We start from the raw sequence: 19,886 nt of genomic DNA on the forward strand, positions 1-19,886 counted from the left end.
CTGCTCTTGTCCCTGAGCTGCCACCACATGTCATCTTGGCTTAATTTTAAGCATGAGTATGAATTATCCTGCTATCATCCCTGGGATTGCACAGGTATTTTTTAGTTTCTCTCAGGTAAGTGTGAATGGAAAGAAAACTGCCACAAAATGCTGAATCTATTTACCAAGGTGACACGTGCATAGTTCAGCTATACTTATCTTATATAACTGCTTCTGTTTTTTATGTATCAATCTATTTCCTACAATCAGTGCCATAGGATTGTAAAATAAATATTTATGTAGACTGTAAAGAGCAGGCTATACAAATTAGACAACCTTGCTGATTTGTTTTATACTAGTGTTATTTGGTTTGTTAAAAATGAATTGAATTCTAAATACTGTATTTTATTTTTTTTTAATCAGAGTTTATTTAATGCTAACTATTGAGATCAGTTTTCTGGCATGACATTTAATTTTAACCAAACTAGTTTCCTTTGGAGCACAGCTCTACTCAAAATTTCTGTGTTTCCAAAAGCGGTATGGAAATTTGGTAGCAGTTTGGAATATGATGTGCTTGTAAATAAATCAAATATTTTGGGCAAAAGGGGACTTTCAGGAATCACCCTGGGTCAGGTAATTCTGTTGTGGCATATCTTTCATAAAAGCAATGAGGAATCTCAGTAAGTTAATAGGCTTGCAAGTCATCAGATTTTCCACATGCAGTCATGTCCTGTAAGTGCAATGGAGTGCATTAATAGTCCTCCGATGTAACATTTTCCAAGTGTTTTGTAGTAATACTGGTTGGGTCATGTACTTCTAACAAGCGTTAACATTCCTCAGGGAAGACTCAGAGTCTGAAGTGCCTTATTCTACCATAAAATGAGGAATAATCAAATCTGTGAGGGACAGGCGGCTGTGAACTTGGCAGGAATATATGACACTGGTGTATTCTGTAGCAGGCATTTCCTCTTTTCCTGTGACGAGCTGGAGAAAATCATTTTGAAGTATATGCATTGTATATATTAAAGAATCACATAATATTACATAGCATTCATGCTTCCTACTTAATCAACACATGCCTGTGGTGGGTTCCTGGGACAGAATTGGGCTGCAATTGCTGCTGGCACCCCCAAAATCTTTGCCTGGTTCAGATCGTAGCTGCCTGCTGCCTCAGTGCTTTGGTGACATGACAAGATAGTGCTCTGCTGATGGCCAGGACTAGATACAAATGCGAGTACAGCGCTTATCTCATGTAAAGCTTAAGATAATCAATTCCCACCTCTCCTCAATGAAGAAGGCTGTCTTCTTAGCTAGTGATCCATTGCTACCCAAAAAATTATGACTATTTGTCCTAGGTCTGAAGCACAGGTGAGACAGGTAGGGCTTCTTATGCACCAAGAAGGAGCATGTTGAAGAGCTTATTCTAATTGCAGAGCATGTTGCTGTGAGGGTCATGCGTTGTTCTTGTACCCCACCACTTGTGCATATAGTGATGGTTGCCCTGTTTGGTGGAGAGCGCAAAACGAACCTCATGGGCCTGCCCAGAGATGTATTCCTGCAGGCTGCCGGTAGCCCTACTGCTGGGAGACTTTTCTTACAGCTCTGGAAGCTGGCAGAGCCCCCAGTGACAGTGGTCTGACAGCATTTTCAACTAAACTGAGAGACAGGGAGAAGTTTCCAGGAAATGCTTGGGCTTGTGGCTGTTGAGTTAAGCTCATCCCATTTCTGATCATTTTGAGATTTTTCATCTTCACTGATAAGTAAGTAGTACCAGGAAAAATGCATTCCTGGCATCCTGACAGAGAAAGTATTGATGGTAGGGATGTTTGCTTATTTTTAATGCATTTAAGAGCATTCTTAAATTAAATCTCTTTGCTTCTATATTTTCTTTTTCTTTGGAGTGGAACGATTGTTTACCATTATCCTGAATGCTTGAATGTTGCATACAAGATATTTTGCGCACTTGTAAACTCAGCAGACATTTTCTTGGCACCTCAATATCCTATTGATGCAGCTGGTACTTTACACTCTTCATCAAAAAAAAAAAAAGTATCTTGCCAACTTACACGAAGTCTAACTTGGCCTTTTACCTCTGCACAGCTAAAAGTGGCACTACAACCACCCTATCCCCATCCAGAAGTAGGAATGAATGTAGGAAGAGCAAATGCACAGAGTGCTCAAAGCTCTCAGATTTCTCTCTCAACATCAAACAATTTTATCGCGGGTACACGGGGGGTAGCAAGCTGCAGGTAGGTCACTGCAGCACTCGCAGTGTAGCTGTGTGAGAGCTGGCGCTGAAGTAAGTGGCTAGGCCGACAGTCGCGGCCTAGTTCTGCCTGCGAGGGACAGCGTGCTTTAGAGATGTAAATAAGAAATGCGTGTGGCCTCTAGGACCAGACGGGTAAAAAGCAGCCCTGAAAGGAGGACAGAAGCTTCACACAAGAAGCAATTGGCAACGAAGGACAGGTTTTGGCAAGACTGAGAGAAAGGGAGGGTGTCACAGATAAGTGATAACTGGCAGAAGGGGCGCTGAGGTAGCGCAGAGGGCAAGTGGAGCAGTCGTGGTCACTGCAAGGAGTGCTTGAGAGACGTCGGTGCCCGCCTTGAAGGGTGCTAACAGAGGACCTTGCTGGACTGACTGCTAAGTGTCTGAGAAGAGAAGAAGAAACAACTGAGAATTTGTTTAAGAAATAACTCTTCCTGCTTCCAAAATGCTGGTACAACTGTGTAAAGCAGGGAGAGGGGAAGGTATCAAAGGAATGTCATTTCTTTGCTATCTAGTGATGTCCCCTCTGAGAACCACTGTAGGGCCTTGGGCCTGCTTTCTAGCCACTGGAGGAGTTTTCATTTTAGATTTCCACCATAAAGAAAAGCAGAAAGTACTGCTATCTAATTATGTTAAAGATAATGCATCTTGATAACTACAGTCATTGATTCCACACCTCAAACTTTAACTTTTCAAAGAAATTCTCTCTTCTTCCTCAGTCCTTGGTTCGTCATAGCCAAAATTTGAATCAGTTTCCCAGTCAATAACTTCTTTCAGTTTTGCAAAATCTGAGTATTTGTCAGTAACCGCTGAGAAGTCAAACCTAAGCCTTTTTTCTTATACTGAGTATTCCCTTTGTGTGGAGAATACTCCCCTGGTATGGAGTTCAGGCTGTGTTTCAGCTTATTCCTTTAAACATGTTCACTTTTTATAGTGTTCGTTTAAGTTCACAGAAAATATATGCTTCACAGTTGACCACTACGCTGGGTCTGCAGCCACAACGCAAGTCAGAGGCGTGTGTGCCTGGGCAGCCCCAGCTGCACTGCGCGATGCAGAAGGGTGCCGGCCCTGGGACTGGGGTTCCTTCATCCCCTCAGTAAATCAAACCCTATCACAACATGATTCAAAGCACTCCTAAAGAAATGAGCCTTTCAGCTGATGTCAATAGGATTTCTAGTCTCTTTCCCATTCCTCCACATCCTTGTGTCTCCAGAGAATATAATCAAGCACAGGAGACAGTAACAATCAGGGCTTTGAGACTGTGTAGCATCAGGCACAGCCTTGAGGAGTCATGTTTGCTGACATTAAGTTGACTACAGCTTTATGGTCATTTTACACATGACAGCATGTCAGCTGTGTAAACCTCTCTGGAACAGGAGATTGCCTATGACTAGCTGCTGTGAAATTGAAATGATTTGTCTGTGTCTATGTGGACTGAAAATCATGGCTATTGTTTGCTAGTCATTGCAGTTTCTCAAGCTTGTTTGCTAATTCAGTATAATTCTGTAGTGAAGACGAGGCATTAACGAGGTTCATGGTGCAGGTTCTTTAACCTGCCCCCCCCCCCCCCCCCCCCCCCCCCCCCCCTTCATCAGTGCCTCCCGTCAGCCTTCCGTCAGATTTAACAGGCTTCCCCTTGGAAGCAACCAGATCATATTATATTTTCTTAACCTCAGAAGTATTTATTCCAAGGGAAATCTGTGCCATTGTGGAGGGAATTACTACTGAAGGTTGAGGTTGCTTTGGGTAACAGAAGTGCCCTGAGTGACCTGAATTCCATCAACTTCTTGTGGATTAAGGTAGTGTAGCAGTGGTGAAGCTTGAGCCACTGGATTCCTGTGCTTTTGGTCTAACTGAATAGATAATGATGGGCATGCTAGAGTGCACCTTGAACCAAGGCAATGTTATAAATCATGATTACTCCTGTTCTCATTTTTCAGCCTTAAAAAAGCCATATAAAGCTTGTGATGTATTTAAACAATAGGATGATACTTGGAGTATGGCTTTTGAACGTGATTCTGTACAAGTCAGCTATATATTGCTTTAAATTAGGGTTAAACAGTTGACAGTGTTCTGACCTCTTCTTTCTGACCAAAAGTGACAGTTCCTATATATTCCATAATCTGGCTGCTCCATGTGTCACAAGGAAAACAGAAATGCTTTATTTCTTATTTTTGTGGAGTTCTATTTCACATGACTAGGAGTACACTAAAGATTGGATAAACAGATTTTATGCAACAACACATCTAGTACAGAACATATTATATGAGAAAAAGAAAGAAAGACTCCCACTGAAAAGCTGCTGGTGTCAAATAATCGTTTATTCTGCAGTTATTGACTTGCCCCCGTTCAAATGACAGGGGCTTAGCTACCACCAGGAAAAAACAATATTCCAACAAATGCTTGTGAAACCCTGTATAATTCTTGTCACATCAAAAACCTTTCTGGAACTGTGCACTTTTGGCTTTAGTGTTCTTTCTCTCACAAATACAGACACAATAAAGGAGGAAATATCTATGGTTATCAAGAAAGAAGCCAACTTTTTACAAACATCTTTCTCCGGCACATAGCTGATCTTAAGCTGCATGTCGGAAGTTTGGGTGGACTTCAGGGTTGATGTCGTATATCATGTTCAAAAGCTTTTTCATCATGCTCTCCTTGTTCTTGTGGTAGCTGCTGGTGAGTTTTTGGATGGTTTCTGTTGTTTGCTCTTCTATTTTAGCAGAGAGGTTACCTTGGGAGCCCATTACCTGAAAAGCAGAAGCCCTCTAAGCAAAAAAGGCATTGTATATGGCTGTGTTTATTGTACTTCTCTTTATCATCTAGCATAAACATAATGCAAACATGTCACAGTGTTTTCTAACAGTAAGGGTATGATCTAGGTTGAACCGTACACATAAAAACAGGATTCAAGGGAACTCTTTCATATGCTCATTAGCAATGGGTATCTCCCCATGAAATGCAAGTTTCCTAGCTCACTGTGGGAACAACGTTGTACATGTTTTGTCTTTTATACCATTTATTTTAATTTGTTTTCTATTTTAATGACTAGTCAACTAAGTTTTAGCACTAGTGTGCTTCATTTGGCCTCACTGAGAATAAATGTGAGCACCGCTAAGGAGCAAAACATGGGAAAGCCTTCCTGAAAATGTATAATTAGAGTTTCAGAGTATTTGAAGAGTCTTCAGCAGCTACTGATGTATAACCCTCAACAGGCCTCAGACAAGGTCTTTTAATGTTACATTTTCTTATCTGGCAAAATACCAGACAGCTTCTGGCACAGTTAATATCAGGACATTCGCTTAGAATTTAATTGACTCTAGACTCGCTGAACATTTTAGCAAGGTTATGTTATAAACAGATGCACACGTTCCAAATCCATGGCTTTGTTCCTTCCTCCCCCACTGCTCCAACATCCCTTGCATTCTTCCCTTGTGGAAAAGTCCTTCAGATAGCAAGAGAGAAATTTGTTTTCAGCTAGAGAATTCCACGGAGGAGAGCAGAAGACGTTTCTGCACACAAAGTAAGAAAGGAATAAATAACGTATTCTTCTTATTGCTGCCACAGTTTTCTGGCATGGACTAGCAGCTGAACTAACCTGTGGTGGTAGTGGGGTACCTAGAGGCTGACCACAGACAAAGGGAGGGGTCATTAGCTTTATTTTCCATGTGATTTCAGCCCAACTTAGCACTTGACAGAAGGAAAAGCAGCTGAACGAAGATCTCCTTTTGCACAAATCACCTTTGCAATTATCTGTACCTGCAAATGTGGTATGAAGTTTGTCTGCACTCCAGATGCAAACTATTTTACGATTTGGAAGATATACAGGATGTAGACACAATAGTAAACACTGGGAAAAGAAGATTGTTTTCTATAGTAACTATTTTTAGCTGGCATTTTATTTTAGCTTTTCGACAAGTTGTAAGGGTCTCATGTGGGAAAGATTGCACAGCTTAAACTGGATTTATGAAGTTGATTTTTTTTCCATTGGGCAAAATAACTTTCTAGAGATCCCAGATGGTTGCGTGTTATCCAGCTACTAAATACTTTCGCAAAACCTCAAGGAGATTATTCTAATTTGAAGAAGATCCTCTGTAGACTGGGAACTTGCTCTCCTGGTCCATGCTAATACTGTAATCTGAGATTGATGATTCTTACTCTTCTTTATTTATTTATTTATTCTTTTTTCTGCTTCTGATTTTGAAGATCTTTTTCTTGTCAGCATACAGGCAACGTTCTGCTTAGTCTGTGATTTCTGCTGACCTTGAAGGTCTGTCCCTTATCTTGCCTATACTGGTCTTATGTTAGTGTCATTCCAAAGTTGGCAAAACATTACACATACACAAACCACAAATTCAGAGCCAGGGTTCACATCTCCAGAGTTCAGTGACCTCGGACCCCAAATACAAACACTATGAGCACTATCAAAATCAGCTTGAGCTCTGGGTTTAAATTTTATATGTTAAAAAAAAATCTTTCTAGCTGTCTCTAACCTCAAACTAATCATTATTTTTTGTTGCCATTGTTCGTTCTGGACTGAAGTGGAACTTCTCATGGTATGAGAGAAATTACCCCAGTAAGGATATGGCAACACAGAAAGAAGAGAAGTAACATGTATTTGTGTCTGAATACCTGAACCAGCAAAGTGAAGTGGGTATCAGACTTCACTGGCTTAGCTGGAACTCATGCCTGCCTTCCAGGCGCAGGTTAATAATGATGACATTTGTCTGGGGTAGATAAATGTTCGACATAATGGGGTCAGGGAACATGAGGGAGGACTGCAGTGATCAGTACAGATAGCAGCATACTGTCGTTTGAGGAGCAATATGTGCTCTGGCCTGCTTGTGTACTGCACTCAGTTGACAAACAATGGCCTTTTCTTGCAGCTTTGGTTATTTGTGATGAAAAAATTGAATTTGCACCAAAGAAAGGCTTTTTTCTCTTCTGCTATTCCAGACCTAAAGCAAGAAGTTCATTTTGACTGAAAAGGTGAATAAATTGTAGGCGTATTTTTACTTTATTTTAGTATCAGTAAAAATATGATATTGTATGTCTGAGACAACACCACCTGGCCTGGCAGTGTGATGGTGTGTCTGGTGGCTGACAGTGTTTGTTGGAGACGGTGTATGTATATCCTTAAGGCTTATGATCTCTGCTGGAGAATGTTTTATGTGAAGTGTGACTGAAATAGCAGGTTTATAAAGCAGTGTTCATTTGGCCTCCTTGGCTTTTCTTTTCTTTTCTGTTTTTGCACATGTAGTTTTCTTGCCTTTGCAAAGAAAAAAAAAAAGCAGAAAAAAACAAAACAACACAAGAACAAAAATGTAAGAGGGAGGTCACCAAGTAAAAGAGAATGGTTTGTGAATCTTCATGAAAATACTAAGGAAGACAGCAAGATGGCATAAATGTATAAAATGAACTGCAATTCAGATACGAAAATATTATCCAGACCACTTTTACTATGAAGATATGAAAAGCTTGCATGATTTCTGTTCATCAAAGGTGCAGTGTTGTATGCAGACAAAAAGCTAAAGTGGAACAGAAATAGAAAGAAGGATTTTAAATCATCACTATTACTGAAACATCCACCTTATTTCAACCTCCAGTTTCAGGGCAGAATCGAGATCTGTCTGGAATTGAAGGAGAACCTGAAGGCATTTTACTTGAGGGAGTTAATGTCTTCAAAAGGGCAAGCGTGAACCAAATACAGAATCTAGACAATTTTAGTGTTAAAATCCACAGTACCAGGTACAAATGCATTCCACACCAGTGAAAAAGTCAAAATGAAGCATATGCACGTCACAGGAGATGCCTGTGTGACAGCTGGGTTCAATCAGTGTGGTCAGGTTAGTTTGTGAAGTGTCCAGGTAATGCTGTTTGAAACAATTTGTTTTACTAGTCAGCATATTGACACTGCAAAAGCCCATGCAAGTTTCTTACTTACATTTGTTTGCTTATTCCTAAATTCCTTCTCCCTCTGCAGCCGGTAGTGGTCTATCTCAGCAATGGCTTCTTCTTTGGCCTGCTTCAGCCTCTTTCCCTTTCCTAATGGAGGGGAGAAACACGGATTTACTTCACAGGTGTCACTTCATCCCAAGAGGTGAATCTCTCAATATTACTCAGAGGTATTCCCCAGCAAAATATACTCAGAGGTATTTCTACCTGGTGTAGAAGTTTCCTGGTCAAAGTTGTGAGCAAAGTGAACAGCAGTGCTGTTTGCCTGGAATTGTCTGAAGGGGCAAAGTGGGCTAGTAGGGCACTTTGTGCGTGAGAGCCAGTCTCACCAGCACCCATCTTCTGAGCCCAGCTCCCTGGGCATCAAAATGAAAAGTGTGTTGGTTTGCTAACAACAGAAGTCTTTTTGCAACTATGCATTTCCTTATAACAGAAATGATTTTTTTTTTTTTATCACAGCTTTGTGTTTAAATAAATATCTATCTTTCCTTCATCAGCAATAGTAGCAGCCAGATAACAGATTTTAGTTGTCAGTGATTGGAAAAGACTTTATTCTGTAAGTTTTTCTGTATTGATTGGCTGCCAGGATCCCTTCATCCCGCACCAACTGGATGCTGTTTAGAGCTGGCAGATTTCCAGCATGCTGCGAGGTACATCTTAACCACTATCAAACTGAGTTGCAACCTTCAGGCTCTGTCCTCTTCTCCCCCACCCTGTTTCCCTAACATCTGCTAAACGCAGAGGTGAATGATTAAGAGGAAAAGGAAGCTGATGGTATTATTTCTACTAATGTGTAGAAAATCTGAAAGTGATTATATATATATATATATAATTTTATTTTTAAAAAGGATGGTGATCTTGCATCCTTATGGAAGTGGCATTTTAGGCTGTAGTGGAAACTAGACTCTTCTTTCTGGAAAGGCTTGTGTTTGCAAACTTAATTTTGTGCACTGATAATAGTTACTTTGTCTTAGGTAAAATCCTAAGGGTATGTAAAATTAAACCCATGTAAATCATTGCAGGGCCAGGCCCAGGTACATCCTGGGTCTCGCAGGGATGTTACACAAAGGATAAAAGCAGAAGGATTGATGGGCATGCAATACTGAAGTTCTTACGCAAAGCAAGTGCTGAACATGCCGTAACAAACTCACGGTGATAAGCCTGTCTGCCTGCTTTATAGAAACTCAATAAAGTCATGTGGATCTTCACAGGGCTCTGCTACTTTGTGAGGAAAAAGTCACAAACTGTAAAAACCCTTGCGTTGAATGTTGATGCGTTATATTTGAGGCTGCTGGGCTGATGCTGATTTGTGTTGTTGGTCTCTTTCCTCTGTACAACCTGAACTTTGGGAGCAAGAGAGGATATGCCTGCTCCCTCACCAGGGGAAAGGGCTCCAGAGGCTAAAAAAGCTATTGCTTAGTTGTGTAAATTAGGACATCACCAGAATGAGAGCGTGAAGACTGGACAACTGAAAAAGGCACCTCAATTTAGTGCATGAAACACCCTGATATTTATCTGTTAATTTATTTATTGGAACCACTTACTTGATGTCACTGAGCAATATGAATACTTTCAGAAAGTTGTTAAAAACAGTACCTTTTCTGAAATCCTAAACGTTATTCTCCAACTAAGCTAGGGAGAGGAGCATTAGTATTTCTGATTTGTTTTTCCATGCTGCTATGTCAGATTGGCTACACCTGTACTGGGCTTCTGAAGCCTTATCAGGTGTGACGTGGGGTATTCTGCTTCCCCAGGCGGGGCACAACAGCAAAGCCAAATCTTTGAGGAAGACGATTGCTGGTGATACCTCTGTGATTCAGCAAAATCCCAGGTAAAATTCCTGATCCTGCAGTAAGTTTTTTGCCCAGCTGGAGGCCCCTTCTAAAGCTATTATTTGCAGATCAGTGAGCAGAAGCTGAGGGATGCCTGAAACACGGATTTCCATTAGAAGCGTTGATTCCTGGCCCATTGACTCTTGTGGCTGTACTGATTGTGGAACCTGAGGAGAAGTGAGAGGTGATCGTGTAACGGCATTTTACAGCAAGGAGGAGTATGGTAGGGAGCTCAACAGATTTTCTGACAGTTCATCAGTAGGGAGTGTTCTTTTGTGTAGTTTATTGCTTATCTCAGAGTTCTCCTGCCACCAAGGCAATCTAATTTGTACAGGGGCCAGTGATGCAGGTTGAAACCTAGCACACACCTTCCCAAAGTTTGTATTTGTTTGATAAAAGCTGATTCCCTCAGCTTCTGTCTCTTGCTGTATGAAGTCTTGGGACCAGTATGCATGAACTGACTGATACATGTAAATGCCTGACGTCAGTCTGGACAGCAACGTTTAAAACTATGTTTAGGTTCGTGTTTTGAAGTTGTTCTTGTTCTCATCTCCAAATTTAGAGCTGACTGGCCTTTTATAGAGTTTTCCTTGAGAGAAGGAGCTGGGAGGAGATTCTCTGGAGCTGTAATTGGAGGGAGTGACTACAATCAAGCTCTGCCAATTTCACCATCTGAAGAACTAGGTCTCTGTAGCAAATTACATTATTTCAAAATCAGTGGGATTTTAATTTCAAATTCCATCTGGGGGTCCATCTGTAGTAAATATGTTGCATATTTGGCCACAGGATAGATAAATAAGTCCATTTAAAATGCACACAATAGAAAGAGATTAACTGTAAAACAACAGTTCATCTGCCTCTCACAAAGTAGCTAGTGAACAAAAAGTATACATACACATACGTGTCAGATCTTGACAGTGCACTGGAGTAAGCACAATACATAGGGTGTCACTGTAGGGTGGCAGCCATTTCTTTTTTTCCACGATGCCTTTAGGATTGGCACAGCAGGAACCTGCTGCTTCCTATTTAATTAAGTGGAAAAGCTGTGAGTAAATTACTGCTAGTTCAACAACGTTGTGGACAGAATCAGCAACTGCCAACATATGCGACAGTGCATATGCTGCACCTGATTAAGTTAAGCAGAAACTAGAGCTTAACCTGCTGTTTCACTAGAGGCAAACCAAAATTAATTAATCAGTCTGTTATTAACCACTTGTCTGCTAACTTAGTTGTGCAATAAGGGATTGCCTTTTCAAAGTCTTACTGATCTTCTGGACAGGATTCTCTGTATCAAAGAGCTGAGCTGAAATTAAAGCTTATATCCTTACAGGTTGCAGAGCACTGAAATTCAGCCAAGATCATACAAAAAGAGGGCTAGAAGTACAGGAGGATGGACAAAACAATGTGACCCTGAGAGATTTACTCCAGGATTAAAAAGAAGAGGTGCGGAAAACTCCAAGTTTGAGGAGACTTTTGCCCCAAGGGCTAGGATCACTATTGCCTGCTTGTCTTTTCTTCCTGTGCTTGAAGATGGGGAGCAGCAAATCAGCTGTGCTGCTCAGGTTTCCTGTCCATGGGTATGGTAGCTGAGCGGGAGGGAAGGGGACAGTCAGGAGGCTTCTAGGAATCACGTCAAATTGGCTTAATCTTAATCATTTTACTCTCTGGAGCAAGCCAGTGCTGTACTAGATATTGTCTTATCTAACCTGTGGGAAAGCATTATTAGCATGGAGAAAGGTAATATTCTTTGTAGGTACTGCTGTGATGTTAAGGAACTAGCTCAGGTTAAGTTCAAAATGATCAGTTTTGTTACTATTTTTTTAAGGTCCTGCAAAAGAAAGAAAATATTTCTGAAAATTTTGCATTCTAATTTGCTTAAACACGAAGTTATCTTACTTTCCCAGAACTGAGTTGCTAAAACTGGCTTTCTGTTTTCAAACAGAACATCTAGGTTTCTAGCTAAATTTCTGCACAGAATTAATGTCATATGCGTAAGTTGTCAAAATTTAATGACATTTTCTTTAAATAGGACCATTTCTGTTGTTTTTAAGAGTACTAAATTGCTAAATGAGATTTAGGAATGTTCATTTTGGGCAGACGTTTGCAATTTTAATGAAAATACAATAGAAACAGCTGATCAGTGCATGTATAGCTTTTTTGCTAGATGAAATGTGTCCTGGATGTTATCCAAGTGAGCGTGATGGATGTAATTGATGCAATTCTTTTTTTTTTTTAATATCTTACTTTGTTTAATAGCTGTTTTTTAACCTGACTTCCTGAAAGTTTTCATCCGAACTTTCACTTTTATTAGCAATTAGAAATTCAAGCCAAAATATAAAAAATCTATAGGAAACTGAGTTTTGCTAAATCCAGTGTTCACGATACATTTGTTTCCCTTGTTTTACCCAAAAGGATTTTCAGGAATTGACATCTTGGCTCTGATAATGTGAAGCTATTTCTGGGATCCAAATTATGCTTAAAGAAAAAACGATAGACAAAGCAGTGCAGTATACAAAAGGATGGAGAACTGCAGGCTCTTTTTGTTCATGTTTAATCAATTTGGTAGTTTCAGCCTTGCATATGGGCATTTACCAACAAACTATTAATAAATTGTCAGGTGTAAATGACATCAGCCAGTGATATGGTAAAGAATATTGCAAGGCCAGGTAAAGGGCATTGAGCAAGAAGTGTGAACAGGCGTGTACAGAAGAGCTGTAGCACTATACTTCCGCTTCACTTTATGAATATAAATAGAGTTCTATTGTCGATTTTTCAGTTGTGCGAAGTGGATTTTGCATTACAACAGCTGCTTGTGTCAGTAACTAGGTCCATTATGTGTTTATATACAGTATTAGGCGTGTCCATGCTACCTTTTGATCTGGTTATGTGAATATCAGCTGTAAACACTGAAGGTCTTGCATAAGGATGGTTTTGGTAATCACATTTCCTTGAAAATGACTTTTCCTGGTTGTGTCCCACAAACGACCTGCCTTTCTTCTTCCTTCTCACGTTACAAGGTAAATAGAATAACCTGACACCGTGGGACAGCGCTGGTGCTCAAGGGCTGTTTGCAGTGACAGCGGAGGTCATGCTTACAGCTCGGCGGGGCAGGACCGCGTGCTGCAGGCTGGACAGGTTCAGCGCTTTCACCTGCAGCCCAGAATTGTGTGTGCCCAGCCCTGAGCAGGAGCTGCTGATCTGAACTGGTACGAGGTGGGTCTGGGCTGCTGTTTGCTGAGTGAAGCAGCATCTCCTCGCCTCGTTCCTCCAAATGGTGTATGCAGGTTCACCAACGACAGTGGATTGCAATGCATTTCCTTTTATTTTAGATTCTGTGCTCAATCTGAAACAAACGAGGCAATACCTTACATTGACACAACTGCAGAATCGCTCTGGGGAAGAGGCTGCTGAAATTATGCTAGCTTGGCACAACAGGCTTTGGCCCTAAGAACCCCTTTAGTCCCTGTCCCAAGTTATTTAAGCCATGCTGGTTTAGTTAGGTCTGTCAGGTGGCGCAGTGACGCTACCGTGAAAGACTGAAGTGAAGGACAAGGAAAACTTCTGCCAGTACACTGGGATCAGTCTGATGTGTGAGAGCAGAGGCAAGGAACAGAGAAGAAAGTCATACAGATGAAATACTTTTACTCTGTTTTTACTGATGACAGAATTTTTAATAATTGGTTTTCTGTAGCTACTGAGTAACTTCTACCTCAGCACTGCAACACTGGTAGGCGCAGGCAATGGCTCAATTCAGGCTTCTGGCTCAGGGGCTGGGAGATAGGTTACCTGAAGGAAGTCCTGTGCTTATCATGTGTGCTGTGCGTAGGGTTGAGGTGGTGACAGGGGAGTGGGTTTGCCATCAGAGCAGAGTAAGTGCACCTGGAGCTCGTGCCTGGATTCAGCACGATGCTCTCATTATCAGTCATCATTTATGTGTCATTATCATACTTTGCATTTGGGGTTTCTTAGTTTATAAACCTTTTAAAGTCTGTTTCAGAAAAGGCTGAAGTGACTGTTTTGGATTAAAAAATATAAAATTAGGTAAGCAGCATCAAGCTATCATAGCTAAAGGCCTGATTCTGCAGTCCCTGTTCAGACCTAACTCACATTCCCTCCATGAGGCTGTGCCTTCCCAGATCATATGCTTTCTTGCTTCTTGGTCTGGGGAACTATTCATTTCCTCTGCCCTACATAAGAAGGGAGGCAATGTCCTACTGAGAGCACCTCAGCTGGCTGCATAAGGGCTGAATTGCCCCCTCATAATTCCTTGCTTTCAAGCTAGCAGCAACACCCCCGAACACCCTCTTTTTGTGAACTTTCTGTTTTATGAAGATGGGAAAACTTTCTTTCTCTGTTGCTTTTGCATGGCTACAAAGTGCAGGCAGTGGCTGGATGCTTAGGAAAGAGGTATTGCTTTATTTTTTGCGTGCTGCTGTACAAATTAACATGTTATACAATTAATGAGCACAGCAATGCTGACTGTACATAGAAGGGATATACAAACTACACAAATAATTTTTCTTTAGCTTCTATTTCTTCCTTAAAAACAAAATCCTTCACCATAGTCTCTTGCAGCACGTGATACCTTCATGCGTTTTAGTTGAGTTTGGAGGATGATGTTGTTTCCTGCTGCTGGTTTCTAAATCAAGATGTCTCCATGAAACAGTGTTAACGTTTCATGGTTAATGCAGGCCACTGACTTGTGTGGTCGGTATCTACGCTCAGGAGACATTATGGTGACTCTATTTTGTATTAAATCAATGAGAGATAAGTGCAGAAAATGAATGAAATATATAACAGTAAGACTGCCAGATGAATTATTTCTTTTATTTAGATTATTAGCAGATTCAACTACATTTTTTCCCATTTTATTGGGATGTTAATTTCCTTTTACTATTTGTTGTTACTACTTTTTGCTTATATTTGACTAGAATAAAAATGTTTGCTTAGATACCCAAGAATAATAAATTCATACTTTACACTGGGCATTTAGGCATTCAGCAAAAAAGGTGATTGTTTTAAAATTAACATTTGATTGCTCAGTGTTTGCTTATTGTTTGTAATAAGACTTATAGCAATGACCACAGTACTGACTTTTCTTAGGATTGTAGTGAGACTTTAATTATTTTTACTCTGAAGTCTCCATTTGTTTCCATGTATTTCTTCTTGAAGCCCAGCTGAGATTAAAAGGCAAGTTACTAGTTTTCATAAGTAAAGAGGAACACTGAAAATATTATGTAAAGAGAAATACAGAGTTTGGAGTCTGGTTCTCCAGAGCTGGCAGCCAGAGGTGTGCAGATTTCTAGTTTAAATGCCTAAAAAAGGATGTAATGACATTATTGGCATTGAGAAAAAGCAATAATAAATCTAGGTGACAGGACGAATATAACAAAGAAAACCTTGTTCAGTGTAAAGAGGCACGTGCATGCACGCACACACAAGCACACGTGTGCACAATTTGAAGCATGCTATGCACCTTCAGGCTTGGTTAAATGCCTGACTGCAGTCAAGGCACTGCACTAATGCGAGTGGGAGGAAAGTGGCACAGAAGAAAGAATAGGAGCAGCCCATCTGTGCTGTGTACAGATGAAATAATGCTGTTTTTCCATGAGCCACTGTATTTCTGAAGAGCTTACAGTAGAAAAATACAGTAAAAACAGGCCAGATGCTTACTTTTTTTGGCTTCCTCCAGCTTGTCCTTGGCACGTTTTTCTGCCTGCAGAAGCTGCTGGATTCCTTGAGACTGGCTGGTCATGCTGGTTGCTGGGGCTGGTGCCCTTTTGCAGGGACTGGAGCTCAGAGGGAGCTTTATACAGCTGCCAAACCCTTCCCTGTGTTTTCGGTCTGTCAGTTATTACAACAGCCTTCCAGATTGCACCAAACCAGCCTGCTCTGTCCGGATTGCTTCTGGGCACAAAGGGCTGCTGGTGTAACCGGAGAAATGCGGTGGCTGGGCTTACAGGGACGCTCCCTCCTTCTCAGGGTCACCGAAGCGTCCGATTAACGCTTTGGGAAAGAGGAGAATAACACTCCAAGTGTCTTGTAGTTTTATTGGGATTTTTTAAAATCTTCTAATGCTGAAGCAGAATGTGGTTAACCTTGTGAGAGGAACTGGGGAAACAATTTTGTTTCTTGAAACTTGCTTTTAATAAAACTTCCCATAACCTGAAGAATCAGATTCAGGCAGTCTGAATTGTTTTGATTGAACACACTGGACTGGTAGGCTTTTGTTTGGTGTTACTTCTTGAAGGTATTTGTTTTGTTTTGTTTTTGTTTTTTTTTTTTCTCCCATCAGGGACTACAGTTTAAATAAGCGTGTGGTGGACGAGGTGTGCTCCAAGCTGTAATCTTCCACGGCACAGCTGAGTGCTGTGGCGGATAGCCGTGGGAGTTAGCTCTAAGATCCAGGCTCCGGGATGGTGCAGGTCTTGGTCTAGGTCTTCCTCTCAAGCCCTGCTAACATGTGCAGCGGTCAAACAAGCGTGTGTGTGGTTGTAGGTGCACATCCTGTTCCCTAGGGCGGGCATGTGTCTTGCGTGCTACTGCGAATGAGCAGCACAATCATAGTTTTATTTTTAGGATTCAAACTAATCTCACTGACAAAGGTACTTTGGGCATTACGCAGGAGGGGAACATGTCAAAAATTGGAATGAAAACAGATCAAGCAATCTGTGATGTCCTGTTTGCTTGCTGCAGGGCTCTTACCTGCCCCTTGTGAGGAAACGCGTATTGCTGTTACGAAGGCTTTTTTCCTCCTAGTGGCTGCGGGCCTGAGGGAGAATGGGGGGAGAAACCTCTTGCCCTATTACTGCCTTCAGCTGCATGCCAAATAAGAGTAGTACTAAGGCTTTGAGAAGTTAGTTTGTTTTCTGATTCGTGATACTGTGGAGTCAAATTCCAGCCAGGCTCACTCTCGGCAAGATGCTCATTTCTTACAGCGCGTTACTTGCCAGGCTTCTTCCTTCATCCAGAAACTGCGAGATGCCTCCCCCTGTCTAGCACTGACATCAGAGATCGGCTCTAGCTGCAAGAGAGCAGACATGGCACTATTTTTAGCGGGTTTTAATGCATAGCTTTCAAGTTTATTTTATTTAGGAATAGAAAAGGAAGTTCTGATCAGTTGTACAGAAAAAGTGCAAGCTACAGGGTTGGGAAGCCCGGCGTGCTGCTGGGGCTAAGCTCCAAGTGTTCTGACCAGCAAAGAAAAGCAGAAGTAGAAAACGAAAGTAAAAAAAGGAAAAAAAATAAAAGATACTTGGTTTACTTGGGGCAGGAAATTTGGGCTCAGAACTTGAAAGCAAGTTACTTCAAAATTTAATAGGAAGCAGAGCAGAGATGTCATCAGGCTTGTCACAGACATCAGAAGTATATTCAAGGCAAAGGGTCTTGTCAGGCAAATCTCTGTGCTCCAAGAAATGTACCAAAGCTGCTAGCAAACTAGGCTGTTTCAGAGTCTCTGGACGTGTCGGGGTGAGACACTTTGATTCCTCCAAGCAGTTCTCAATGCTGTAATTATGTTACCTGGACCTCAGTAATGATCTAGATTTTGTTATTTACAACCTGCTAATTTTAATATTTCACAGAAAATAGTTCTGTGATGAATTTTTATGGAAAAATAGCACACCCTTGAACTGATTACTAAGTTATTCCACAGTTCAAAAATTCATATATTTCTCAAGCAGATCGTATGAGCTGCAGATGTCACATTCATGTATTTCAATGCTTTTTTTTTTTTTTTTCTGAATCAAAGAATCTCAGTTTATAATTTGCCTTGTAGTCAGTTTTCAGGTCTTGGCTCCGGGCAAGCGGGCTGGGGCAGCGCACGGTGGCACGCCGTCCTGGCATCACTCCTGACACGGCAGTACTGGAACGTCTCCTCGCGGGGGAAGAAGATGGTTTACTTTGGCTGGTGCTTATACAAGGTTTGTTAGGCTCCACACAAATGCTGCCACTTAGAACTCATTTTGAAGCCTGTCTGGTGATGATGTCAGGCTATTTTGACATGGCACCTCTGTGTATCCCACTTCTAGGATAATTCATTAAAATAAAGTAAGTTAAGCTACGGACTGACCAAACAGACTCCTACTTCATCACCCAAGTAAACGAGTAACTTTTCTGTGCTGCAGTCACTGGCTTTCTTTCCAAGTCAGCTCCAAACTCATTTAATTAGAGAAGAGAAGCTGATGGGATGACTGGTGATGGGAGGAGAGGTGTTAGCAGAGGGAGGGAGGGCAGAGAGTTTTCTAAGATGCCTCCCTTTCCTTCTCAGCATCTCGTCCGCCTGTCTCATGCCCAGAGTTTTCTGAGCCTTCTCTGGTTATTGCCACCAACAGAAAGGGAGAACAGGCTCAGTTCTGCCATTCTCACTCCCCCAGAGTGAAACTGCGGAGCTGGAAAATGAAGAGTCTTGCAAAGGATGAGAGCCCTGCAGAGAGCCCCCTGCTCATCCTCAGTTCAGCCAGCAGAGGCACTTTAAGTCAGGCGGTTCTGGTTCAGACTGAGCCGTGCAGCTGCTGTCTTCTGCCTGCAGTAGGGAGGTCAGGGCCAGTGGGGTAATTCACCCCAGGCAGTTCGTATTATTTTATTTGGAAAAAGGCCGCTTGCTGTTGTTCCGATTGAGCTTTACTTAGCATGAAAGTAACAACTTCTCAGTGCATCTACCACCGAGCAGTCGAAGCAGTCGAGGCCTGTGGCCTCCTTTTATTGTGGTTTGTGTGCAGAGGCTGTCCTGTATGTAGGGTGGGGGCAGGCAGCTTGCGCTGAAACATGTTTCAGCTGAACGTCTCCCATGTGTTGTCTCTGTGGCTGTATTTCCCTAAGCACGCATATTTTGTAATCGTTTTTTAAATTATAAAAAGTATTATTTCCAAATAGAGCTGCTATGACTACTAAGCAGTGTGCTTTGTTCAGGCTGCGGCTTCAAAGCAGCGACGCTGGTTCAAGGAGAAAGCGTTAAATCAGCAGCGCGCCAGGCAGGACAGCTGCCGCAGGTGCTTTTGTGTGTCAGCATGCGTGCCTTTCGTTTCGTTGCTCGAGAAAGGCCTCAGTACGGAAAAGCACTGTGCACACCTACGTAGCTTCCTACACCGCAGTGAGGACTGCTCCTCTAAAAATGGAGCACCTTCAAATGGACTAAGTTCTGCCATGGCACGCAGGTCTGCTGCTTCTGTCAGCATTCATGTCAAATAGACTTTAAAAGACTTTGTGCATAACTTAAACTGTATGCATTGGCGACCATCATATGCCTCTCAAAATCGTGCCCTTTTCTGTCATAATTAGACAACTATATTTGAAGAAAAATAATTTTTAACTTTGTATGGAAGTTGTGGTTATATCTGCAACCTGGGATTCTCGCTACAGCAGTTTCTAACAGTGACGTTCTTGCTCTGCTATTAGTGCAGTTGACTTCGGCAGCCTGAGTTTCACCCAGAGGCCTGAACAGCAGGGGAGCAAATAGGTAAGCAAAGACGAATAAATATTAATGTACTGCCAGAAGCAGGTTGCTGCCATAGTGTCTGGGCAAGCTCTTGGCCTGCTGGCCAAGTCTATTGACACAGACCCCGCTTCAGCTGCCATGGCAGCCTGCGTACCTTATGTTGAGCATCCACCTGTAAACCAGCTCACAGTTTTTCCTAAATTTGGCCTGTGCAGTCTAGATATGGGTAATTATGCTTGCTTCTGTAGTTGGTTCAGCATTCAGAGAATGACAGTGTTAACTATTTAATTAGTTTTTCTAAAAATCTCTCTAACTGCAAGGAGAACAATGAAATGTCTGCATTTTCTGTTAGTCATGTGATTATTCAGGTACAGTGAGCTTTTTTTTTTTTTTAAAGCAAGTATAGTCTTCAAAATGT

The 19,886-nt window shown here is 41.6% G+C and overlaps 1 protein-coding gene and 1 long non-coding RNA gene across 3 annotated transcripts; one reads left to right on the forward strand and one right to left on the reverse strand.

Moving 5' to 3' along the window:
• Positions 1-3,858: 3,858 nt before the first annotated feature.
• On the forward strand, positions 3,859-18,922 carry LOC308198764. Of its 2 annotated transcripts, none has more exons than XR_013954184.1 (6): positions 3,859-4,044; positions 9,955-10,031; positions 10,595-10,716; positions 13,050-13,245; positions 17,810-17,954; positions 18,302-18,922. It is a non-coding gene; the product is annotated as an uncharacterized lncRNA (long non-coding RNA). The 2 variants fall into 2 exon arrangements; XR_013954185.1 differs by lacking the exon at positions 18,302-18,922 and adding an exon at positions 18,063-18,278.
• Positions 4,546-15,947, reverse strand: ATP6V1G3 (ATPase H+ transporting V1 subunit G3). Its single transcript, XM_080601756.1, has 3 exons — positions 15,706-15,947; positions 8,190-8,290; positions 4,546-4,995 (listed from the first exon to the last, which is right to left on the reverse strand). Exons 1-3 carry the CDS (start codon positions 15,785-15,787, stop codon positions 4,822-4,824), a joined length of 357 nt encoding a protein of 118 aa, XP_080457882.1. The 5' UTR covers positions 15,788-15,947; the 3' UTR covers positions 4,546-4,821.
• Positions 18,923-19,886: the final 964 nt, after the last annotated feature.

Source organism: Anser brachyrhynchus, assembly GCF_964034855.1.
Source record: "Anser brachyrhynchus genome assembly, chromosome: 8".
Classification (NCBI taxonomy): domain Eukaryota; kingdom Metazoa; phylum Chordata; class Aves; order Anseriformes; family Anatidae; genus Anser; species Anser brachyrhynchus.